At 38.8% G+C, this 11,644-nt stretch overlaps 1 protein-coding gene across 1 annotated transcript in view; it reads left to right on the top strand.

The window, feature by feature from the left end:
- The window catches only part of MOSMO (modulator of smoothened), a 75,803-nt gene extending 74,920 nt beyond the window's left edge, over positions 1–883 (top strand). The window contains exon 3 of the mRNA XM_070362966.1: positions 48–883. Coding sequence (XP_070219067.1) covers positions 48–232 — 185 coding nt within the window. The 3' untranslated portion in view covers positions 233–883. The remainder of the gene's footprint in view (positions 1–47) is intronic.
- The last annotated feature ends 10,761 nt before the right edge of the window (positions 884–11,644 follow it).

Here is an 11,644-nt window from a genome sequence, read left to right as displayed (position 1 = left end):
AATCACCAAACCATGTTACTAATGTTATGTTTTGGTTTGTTTTACAGTGATCCTTTTCTGTATGGCTGCCCTAATATTTCCAATAGGATTTTACATCAATGAAGTCGGAGGTCAACCTTATAAATTACCCAACAACACAGTAGTTGGGTCATCATATGTACTTTTTGTCTTATCAATTTTCTTTACAATAGTAGGACTTCTATTTGCCGGCAAAGTTTGTTTACCAGGCTGATGAATGTCTAAATCGCTTGACTCTTTTATTATTTTTAATTTTATTTTATTTTTTTATTTTTGGAGGGTGGGGAGGACAAAGGCAAGGCATCTGAGTAGTCCTCACATAGGAAGATGCTTAGATGAAACTGATGCTGAAAAGAAAAAAACAAATGCTTTGATTTGTTCTCACTATGCACTTTGGATTTAAAAACAAAAAATAAGGAGAGCCTTTTCCATAACCAAATACAGACAATATTGACTAAATCTCCTGAGCATATTCAGGCAGTCAGGTCTGCACTGTGATAGCAACCTAGTGAAGGAGAATGCTTTATACTGAAAAGCATGTGGCCCTTTGTACTCTGTTGTTCCATTTTTAACGTCTAATGATTCATTTGAGGGAGGAAAAGAAAAAAGTCTAAGTATTTATGAATCATGGCGGACCAGAGGGATGCAAAAGATGTTCATGTGGGGCTGGCCTCACCTCCTAAGAAATTAGTGTTCACAGCTTCCTTGTAATGGTATGAGTCTTTGGTACCAGAATGGATTGCCATTGCATCACTACACCAAGAAGCCAATAGATCAAAACTTGTTTGCTAAAATGTATGTAAAAATTCTGAAATTCCCTATTCTCTGTGTACAAAAAAAAAAAATTTAAACACTAAGAAACATGTTGGGGGTGGGTGGGTGGGGAAATGTTTCTTATATTTATATAAATATATATATAATATATATATTTTGCTGATGCAGTATACAGTGTGTATATATGTGTGTGTGTGTATGTGTGTGTGTAAATTTATATACACACACATGCAAACAGTTCCTGGAAGAGAACTCTGAATGCTTTGCTAGCAAAACACTGTGGTGTGCAAACCTAGAACCCAATAGAAAAAAAAGCCATTTATCTGAAGGCTGCATAGTGGAGAGAGTCTTCAGTTTACCTCATTCTTTGTAGCAGCCCTTGATTTTAACTGGTTTTTGTAATAGGTACAAATAATCCCATACCTTTCTAGGTGCAATTTTAAGTTAAGCTAAAATTCTTTGTAGGGTTAATTTATTTGTACATGATAGTAGAAGGTAAGATCATGTCAAATCTTATAATTTGGGGAATCTGACACTATTTAAATTATTGGCAACTGTTGTCTGTTGTACAGAGGTTCTCTTTTTCAACTGGCTTGGTCTGTTACATTAATAATGCATTGTATATGTTGAAGCACACAACTTTACATAAGTTCAAAATCTACTAGGAAGATCAATTTACAATATTTTGGCTATTTATAACACTAACTTCACTCTGCCATAAAATTAATACTTTTCATCTGTAAGCATTATTAATAATCTCCTTTACCAAAAACATGAGCAATACAATATTTTCTTTAAATGCTTTATGCCTTGTTTGCTAAAAGCTAACATTTTTGCATTTAGTTTAAAGAGCTGTACTAACCTCACAGCTTTATATTTCTTCCTGAAAGCAACATTGCAGCTAACCTTTGAGCCCACAGATCATTTTAAAATACAGTATTTCTCTTCTCCACATTTCCATGCCTTCATGCCTAGTTGTTTTTCTAGATAAACACGATAGATAATCTCCTGTTTGAAATGTGGGGCAGGAGAGTCTTTCATGGCAATGGCAACCCAAGTGTCCCTCTCAGTAGAGTGTTAGGTCCCTTGTTTCACACAAATGGAAATGAATGCACTGGTTTTTTTTGTTTGTTGTTTGTTTGTTTTTTAATGATTACTTCAGAGATGGGGCTGCCTCCTCAGTTATTCAAGGTATGAAATGGAGGAGCCTGATGTGTTTCACACTGGCTTGTTTGACATTCATATTTCTTACTGTTAATTCAGCAGTATTTGATTGTAGAAGAAAACCCCAGTGTTTCAGCTCACTCAGGAGTCAGGGTAAGAGGTGGGCCACCACTGTGGTGTGTTCCTTGAGTGTACTGGGGGAATGTCACACATTTCCTTCCCAGGGTCAAAGAAATCTCTAGGAAATGCCTGAGGAAGACTAATTTTCCCCAAGTATTATGGTGTCTAGTCCATTCTAAGAATACCACTGGACATGTGCTGTGGAGGGATTGCAGTTCTCATTGTGACCTGATTGGACCTCAGTCAAGTGGATCACTTTGAAGGAAAGCTTTGGTTGTCGCCATTATACCACTGAAGTAAAGTGTTTTTAGCAAAGTATGGTTCAAATTAATTTATGATAATGACCAAGAGCTTTTCTCTTCCAAAAGATGAATTTTATTGTAAATAGTTTCTCAAAGTATTTCTAACTGGATCAAGAGCATGGGGAGAGAAAGTTTCTCAGCTGCTAAGAATTTCCCCACTGTTTACTTCTTTCACTTACAGTGGTATCGCATATAAGAATGCAGAATTGAAGGTTTTATTTGTATCTATTACACAAACCATAAACTTGTCTTTAATTTCATCACTGTCTTGGAGGTCCAGTGCACAAAGGACTGATGGGGGAAACTCCCTCTAACCAGTCCGCACTCTAACCCAGGATGAAAACCATCCCATCAAGTAGTATGTGAAGTCACATCTTTGTACTCTTCCAGACCAAACATTGAAATGGACTCATTCATATAAAATTCTATAAATCCTGTAAGTGAAAAGATAGACAATTGTCAGCAGTTGCTTTTAAAACAGTCACTATAATAAGTACTATAGAGTACAGTATTAATTTATAGCAGGAAATCATATCTTGTAAACTGTATATAAAACACTGTTTAATGGTGCAATCATTTGTCAAACTTTTGTCTGTTACATTGTTTTTAGAGTGTGTGCATTCTTTTCATACCTAAGAACATCACTGTAAAATCTGCTGAAAAATATTTATAGGTTTTATTTGCACAAGACTTAATTAGTTTGAAATTTTTGGAAGCTCCTATTGAACATGCCTAAACATCTGTTAACATGAAAAATCTTCAATTCATTAAAAGCAAATATTTCAGTATGATTCTTTCCAAAGGTAATCCATGTTCTATGTTGTTAACGTGTGTATGTAATTTTTCTGACTCTTCTATTTCTTATAAACCTATTTTCTGTTTCATTTGTTTTGCTTTTGAAGGATGGCTCCTTTTTTTTTCTTTTTAATCTTCTAGATGACCAAAATACTTCATTGATTTTTACTCTTTTGCCTAAATCTTTGATATCCCTTTTGATGTTCTGTGAATTCACTTAATCTCTCAAGTAAAATAGTGAACAGTCCTGGTGACATACAATCTATTGATTTTGAGGAAAGACCCTGAAAAGGTATTGGAAACTAACTTTGAATATACTACTCTTAGCTATGATTTTGCATCGTGGGCTTCATGGGAAGAACATGTTGCATTTATTTTGTCTTTATTAAAAGACTACTAGCCACAAGTTACTCTGATTATAGTAGCTGTTTTATCAACCCACTTTGATCTTCTTTTAAAATATTAAATTTACATTCACAATTCAAAATAGTAAGCTGTCTTTCAGAACTAATTTTTGAAGGATAAAAGCATATGAAGGAAAAAAGTGGCCTGTGTAGGTTGGATTCCCTACACAGGACTTATTAGTTATATCACCTCAAGAGATTTTAAAGTTTATGATCAAGGCCTGTATATTACCCCAAACTTTATTAAGGATTGTTTTCTAATTGGTTATAGCATTTTTCAATTAATAGTTTAAAAACAAATTGTTAATACAAACTGTATAAAATGAACATAATTTTTCTTCACTTGTATTTTTGTTATTGAGCAAGTTTATCAAAATAAATTGTCTACTAAAGAAACTAAAAAGGCTTCTATTACTTTGAAACAAGATTTTAATTTAAAACTTTATTTTAGAAATAAATTTCTTATAGAGGTTTCACATACTCACACAGTGACACTTCGATGCCTCTTGGTTTGATTTTGTTGTTAGCATTGTGCCAGGGAAAGGTCTCCCCTCTCCCACTCTCCTACCTACCCCCTAGGGAAGAGATGCTATTAATATTCTACAACATGGGTTAGTGTGTGTTTACCAATAAGAAGAGGCACTCAGCAATAAAAGACCATACATGTGGCACTCTCTTCTATATCATATTTCCATGGACTTGAAGAGAGGTACTGAGCCAAGGCGCTCTCATCTTTTGTTTTTTCCTTGTACATTGACCTAAAGCCTTTCATCTTTGCTTCAGTCTTCTGTTTCTACTTTGTTTCAGGCCAAAGACTCTTAGCTTGTAAGATTTTAAAATAGGGCTTGAAGGAGCAATGTAGAGCCCTTTGGTTTCCAGACTCATTCACATGCTCCATCCCAGCTTTACTGTAACTCTGTTTAGGAGTATTGGGAGTAGCCTCGCCTAATAATCGGAGAAGGCAATGGCACCGCACTCCAGCACTCTTGCCTGGAAAATCCCATGGACGGAGGAGCCTGGTAGGCTGCAGTCCGTGGGGTCTCGAAGAGTCGGATACGACTGAGCGACTTCACTTTCACTTTTCACTTTCATGCATTGGAGAAGGAAATGGCAACCCACTCCAGTGTTCTTGCCTGGAGAATCCCAGGGACAGGGGAGCCTGGTGGGCTGCTGTCTATGGGGTCACACAGAGTCGGACACAACTGAAGCGACTTAGCAGCAGCAGCAGCCTAATAACTAGTAATCAAATAAAACACTAGGTTTACCCTTCACTGCTGTTTATCTGTATGACTTCTGCAGGAGCCTCATGGGGAATTGGGAGTTTAAGACAAGGTAGGATTTGGATGTTCTTGGCTTCTGGACCTTAACAGCATCTTCTTAGGATGACCAACCATCCTGGTTTGTTTGAGACAGGGCTTTTCTGGGACATGAGATGTTCAGTGCTGTAACTGAGAAAGTTCCAGGCAAAAAGAAATTAATTGGTCACCCTACTTTTGCACCATTCAGATCTTACCCCAATTTATAACACAGATTTGAGGTATTTGAAGGGTTATTTTCTATAAATATCAATGAATAGGTCAACTGGAAATTGCAGTGGTTGACTAAATACTGAACTTCTAAGAGAGGGGAAAAAAACGCCTTTTTCTTCTCTTTGTAGGAAAAGGCAACACACTGTCTTTTAAGAACAATAATATGAGTTAAAAAATACTTTGAGTTAGTCTTCCATCAACTCTCTTCTAACCACTGTATGAGAAGATTATAGGAAAAACACCAAGACTAGAGGACTGTGGGTTCCTTTTATGCAAAGTCAACTCTTCTGGGTCACAGTTACCCAGCAACAAAATAAAAGTAGTTATTTATAAGTTGTATTAAAGATAGAAAGCATAATGTATTATTTTTTAGAATTTTGGTTCTTTTCCCAGCAAGAAAAAAAAAACACTGGGATATTTTCAAGCACATTGAAGGTTTCTACAAATAAGCCCAGTTCTAAAGACTAAGACCACCCAAGATTAAATCTCAAGATGAAATTCTTCAGGAGACTGAAATTTTCAGAGCTGGATGAAATCTAAAAGCATGTTCAGTGTTTCCATTTTCCAGATGAAGTAATCAAGGATTCAAAGGCTTCTTAACTTTCCCAAAGTCACATAACTAGGTCTCAGCGGGACACTCAATACTGTAGAAAAGAATGTGTTTGACAAATAGGCCTTGGGCAGTTGTTGACCTAGGACAGTTCTTCAAATTCTATAGCCACTTGAATTAGTGTTTCTTCAACTAATCTCCATCTAAGTCAGTTGGCCCAAATCATTTCTGCCAAAATAATCTTAACACAGAACACTTTTCATTTCTTCACTTGAGTTCCTGTTATGCCCACAGTTACAGAATGAAAGCCAAGCTTCTTTAGCATAATATTGAAAACGCTTAATGACCTGACTTCAGGCTGTCTCTTCAGTTTGATTTCCCATCATTCTCTTTTCACTTTTTACTGACAAACCATCTTCTTTCTTTTACTACACCTTGCTCTCTGTCTTCGCTGTGCCTGTATGACCTCCCCCTTGCAGTTTCTTTAATCCCTCTTGTATTTTAAATAATCTAATTCTTTGTGCTGTGTTTCTCTTTTGCTTGTACCTCTGTAACAGAACTAACTAACTAACTAATCCAGACTGCCTGGATTCAAGTCTCAGTTCCACAATAAATCACGTAATAAATCACTTAATCTCTGTGCACTTTGGTTTTCTTATCTGTAGCCCGGGTCTGATAGTACCTACCTCATAGGGTATTGTTGGTTTAAATGAGGTAAAGCACGGAAAGTTCCTGGTACATAGTAAACCTTCAAGTGGTAGTTGCTGCTGTTATTAAACACTTCTCTATAATTTGATCAAACTTCTGAATTCAAGGAATGTGGCTTTCTCATAGTCCAGAGACCTGACACGGTGCTTTACATGAATTACCATGATTAAACTTGGGGCTAGGTTATAAAGGAAAACTATGAAACTATTTCCTGGAGATGTGAAAGGCCCACTCACCTATCTTCCAGGATTGTTTCAGTGAACTTTTTCCTGAAAGCAGAGACATGCATAGATCAGCAGCCTTTATGGGTGAGTGTGGTTATTTTATTGGTAAGTATTGGACTGTGTAACGTGCCAGTCTTGCTGACCCCCCTAGGATTTCTCTGGACTCAACACCCTTTACTACTACATTCACAGTGCTCTAATATTCATACTCATACAGAGGACCACGATGATAACAAGCACCTTGTTGATCCTGAAGAGAACTCTGGAGGCTTCTTCAAGCTTGTGGGTTCTTCATTCTCTTGAAGCCTTCCATACATGTGGTGTGTTTTGCCGAGACCTGGTTCTACCAAGATGGTTTTAATTGTTTCTGCTAAAAGGAATGGACTCAAGGATTTGTTCTCATTTTAGAGGAGATTATCCCCAACTGACCATCGTATGGCACTTTAGTTGCTATTGCCAATGTGTTTGGTCACCATTAAATCAATATTTATTATCTTTTGAGGCAAGTCAGTAAAATTAATGCTTATGTCCTGACGCTGGCACTCTTCATGTTGTTTAAATACTCAATTTAGTTGTGTAAGACAGTTCAAGTATTTTCTTAAATAAAAAAACTTAAAACCTTTTTCTTTCACATTGCTTTGTTTTCTGTGGCAAAATGCAAATGTAGTTGAAGAACCACCAAAGAAAACCTCTCCCACTATCCTTGATAAGTCGTGTTAGAGGGGAAAAAGTAATCCACATATCTAAGAAAGTTTTTAACTACCTCATCTTCTACATATTTTGCTAATGTAGTTAGTGCAAAATGGACTTGGGTGTTGCAGTGCCCCCCGACACACACACACCACTCAGACACTTTAGCTCATTTCTGCTTTCAGGGCCACTGGCAACTTTTTCTTGCCCTCAGTGCTGCTGTGAAGAAGAAAGTTAACCATGACCCTAAATTGGGACAAAATATTTTTTCTTTTAACAGTAACACGTCTGTAATTTTTAAATGAATATAGGAAATTAAAGTTCCTTCCTGACATTCCACCTTCCAGAGAGTACCACTGTTGACACTTTACTAGGTATTCTTCAGAGACTGCTTTCTTTACAGAGTGTGTGTGTGTGTGTGTGTGTGTGTGTGTGTGTGGTATTTGCGTATATTTATGTGGATGTATCCTGTTCAACTGTTTTAACAAAAGCAAGATCACATTATACATGAGTAGCACTGCTTTCTTTTTTAACTTAATTTATGATGACTATCTTTCTGTGTCAGTAAATATAGATCGTCCTCATTTTTAATGACTGTATAGATAGATACATCTCTTACACACTGTATAATATAGATATATTTCTCCTTTCCTATTGTACATTTGTCTCCAAGTCTTTGCTATTACAAATAATGCAGCTGTGAACTTAATCCTTAGATAACAGAAACTCCCCAAATATCTTGCCAAATATGATAATCTGACATTCTAACTGAAGCACATCAATTACTCTATTAATGCAATTCATATTTAAAAAAAAAAAAAACTGGTTAAAAAAATAGTGGCATTCGTAAGAGTTTAGAGAAAGAAACTAACATTAAATCCATGTTGTGTTTTTCCATATGTCGATTAATACTCCTATGAGGTGGGAGACAGTATTTTATAAATTAGAAAACACTGAGAATCAGAATGGTGAACGATTTACCCAAAGTTTCATTAGTGAATTGGGGTTTCAAACCTAGGTTCCCTGACTTCAAATCTAGAACTGCTGCTGTCCCACATTGCTAGTTTGGCTAGTCTAAAGAAAATAAAAATAGCTTGTCCCAGATGCATGATTCCTTGGCTCAGACATGAGCAGCTAAATCTATGGTTTGCTTCTTCTGGATGTGGAATGCAAACAACCATAAAAGGTAGTCTCTACTTATAAACATTACATATTGAAATAAAAAATTACATAAGTTACTGTCTTTAATCTGCCACTATTCACTGCTCATTGTCAAGCTTTCTGCAATCATTGCTAATTGGTATTTTATAATGCTTACTTCCTTAACTAGTGAATTACATCATGTCATCCAATGGTTTTATCGGAACCCTTTTGAGAATTGAGCACATAGGGAAATTTTCCCAAAAAGGCCATCCCCTATCCTACCTATAGCACTTTAAAAAATCAACTAGATCTCTTCTTCCTTGTTGGTAGGAAATTTATTGGCCATTGGGGACACCCTAGAGTTGTGCAGAGACCCATGGCTGAAACTTTAGAAAGTCCCCTCCGGCGGTTTGACTGACCCCTCTGGTGGTGAGCCCCTATACTCGTTGCTGCTCAAACATCAGCTCCTCCAGGCCGAATGGTGCAATAATCCCCACACTTGGGGCATGGTGACCTTTGGTGAGGCAGGAGCCCCTATGCCTCTGGACTTTCTTCCTGGATGTACCAAGGACACGTTTCCCCTTAGGTCTTGCCATCTCACCACTATGGCTCCCAAACACTGTGCAGGTCCCTCCTCCCTCTGATTTCAGATCTGATTTCTTGACCTCTTTTTCTGGGGACTGTTCTCTCTTGCTTTGGCTTTCCTCAGTCATGTTTGCCTAGTGTCCCCTTCTTTGGTTAAACCACAACAAAATCAGATCTTTTCATGAGGCTAATTTCACCCTCTGGCTCCAGGACTAGATGCAGAAGCCAGATGTGGCCAATCAGAGTCACAGTGATCGGTTCAGGAATGAGTATGTCCTGTGACCAAGCCAAGCCTGGGACTCTCCTGGAAAAGGGTTGTTCTCCTTCCTTTAGGGTGCTGAAGGCTGTAGAGGGGAAAGCTGAGGGCTGACGTCCCAAGTTTGCCAAACGCTCCTAAAGAGCCTACCTAAGAACACAGCCATCACAAAGAAATGGAAACAAATTTCTGTTAACATAATTTTAGCCTTTGGATCAAGCCATGCCCAAGGCCAAAATTATTCCCGAATTTTTTCTGTCTTCTGAGTAAATAAATTCCCTTTTTTCCTTAAGCCAGTTTGAGTTGTGTTTTTGTCTCTTAAAGAATCTTTATACTTTCCCACTTTCCTCTTGACATTGAATACATCCATCACTTCCCATGCTTTGGCATGTCATTTTAATCTTTTAAGTAACTTAGGCTTTTACAACAGAGAAGGCGATGGCACCCCACTCCAGTACTCTTGCCTGGGAAATCCCATGGATGGAGGAGACTGGAGGGCTGCAGTCCATGGGGTCGCGAAGAGTCAGACACGACTGAGCGACTTCACTTTCTAACTAACTTCTGCCATAAGGGTGGTGTCATCTGCATATCTGAGGTTATTGATATTTCTCCCGGCAGTCTTGATTCCAGCTTGTGCTTCTTCCAGCCCAGCGTTTCTCATGATGTACTCTGCATATAAGTTAAATAAGCAGGGTGACAGTATACAGCCTTGATGTACTCCTTTTCCTATTTGGAACCAGTCTGTTGTTCCCTGTCAAGTTCTAACTGTTGCTTCCTGACCTGCATACAGGTTTCTCAAGAGGCAGGTCAGGTGGTCTGGTATTCCTATCTCTTTCAGAATTTTCCACAGCTTATTGTGATCCACACAGTCAAAGGCTTTGGCATAGTCAATAAAGCAGAAATGGATGTTTTTCTGGAACTCTTGCTTTTTCCATGATCCAGCGGATGTTGGCAATTTGATCTCTGGTTCCTCTGCCTTTTCTAAAACCAGCTTGAACATCTGGAAGTCCACGGTTCACATATTGCTGAAGCCTGGCTTGGAGAATTTTGAGCATTACTTTACTAGCGTGTGAGATGAGTCATGTAAACTCAAATAGAAAAAAGTAGTAACAATGAACTTTTCAATGTTGGGTTTTACTTCTTGTAAAATGTTGAAAATCCGTTATCCAGGAGCAAAGGATGTTGTGAGGGCAGTAAACCATCTATCTTGAGCCCTTGTGTCTCCAAAAATGGTGTATCAAAGCTAGCCAGCCCCTTCCACCCAGGATTTCCAATCAGGTGGGCCCAAGGACCCTCACCTCTTGCTCACAGGGTAGCCTTTGGCTGGTTTCTCTTGGCATCTTGTGACTTCCCTCTTCTGACTTCCTTTCCTCTTTCTAGGCTCCTCCACTTGTGCCTCGTTGGTGTTGACCAAATGCCATGATTTATAGCTGCTATTCTCACCCATAACTAGTCTGCCCAGAGTGAGAGGTGATAAGTGAGCTGTCTCTGTTTTGAAGAATTTTGTTGTTTCTGATCTGACCTATAGAGGGATCTTGGGGTCGACATCTGAAGGGGTTCTCTATCACATAGTGACTACCACAAGTAGCACATGTTCTAAATTACGAATTAAAGATTCAGTAAGTGAAGATCGTGATTTGAGGAATGACCTGGAGAAGAAAAACTAAGTGCAGATCCCTTCGCTACTACAAGCTAGTTAGTTGACATTGAGTACATCACTTCATCTCTCTTGACTTCCATAGAAGGAGCTGGAAAGGTCCCCAACTGTGGGCTAAGAGCTGGTTACATCATAATCACCTGGAACCACTGTTAAAGATTCATGTTCCCATACTTTGCTACAGTTTTGTATCAGTCTGCCGGATGGGAATGTAGGTATGTTTTCTTAGCAAACAACCTAGATGATTGTGATGGGCACCTGGGCTTGGGAACCACTGTAGTAGGTGATCTCCTCTTATGCTAAGAGATCACTGAGCCTGCTGTTGCATTAGCCAGGTTTGGGTGGAGCTGGAGCTGGTGGGGGTGAGGGACTGCCAGACCTCTCCCAGGGAGTGTGTTTGGAGGGCCCCAGGGAATCTGCAGAAGAGAAGGAAGGTCATCAGCTTTCACGCATGTCACAGGTCCTCTGCTGTCTGTCTTCAGTTCCTAGCACAGGAAGGCAGCAGGCACCAGGGCTCCACTGGCCTAAACCATAGTTTTCCAATGACCCAGAGGTTCTAAAACTAGAGAAGAGTTCCAAATCCTGTTCCTGGCTTTTGTGGGGGTGGAGAAAAGCAGAGTGCCCAGGGAGAGGTTGTTACAAGCAACAAAGTGGTAATTTCTTCCCCAGGGTGAGGAACGTTTTTCCCTGTCCCTGCCTCTAGCTGCAGTGGTGCAGTCTGTTAC

The sequence above is a fragment of the Bos mutus genome, chromosome 25, assembly GCF_027580195.1.
Source record: "Bos mutus isolate GX-2022 chromosome 25, NWIPB_WYAK_1.1, whole genome shotgun sequence".
Taxonomy (NCBI): Eukaryota; Metazoa; Chordata; class Mammalia; order Artiodactyla; family Bovidae; genus Bos; species Bos mutus.
Note: the sequence above shows the minus strand (reverse complement) of the source record. Positions and strands in the feature narration are given on the sequence as shown.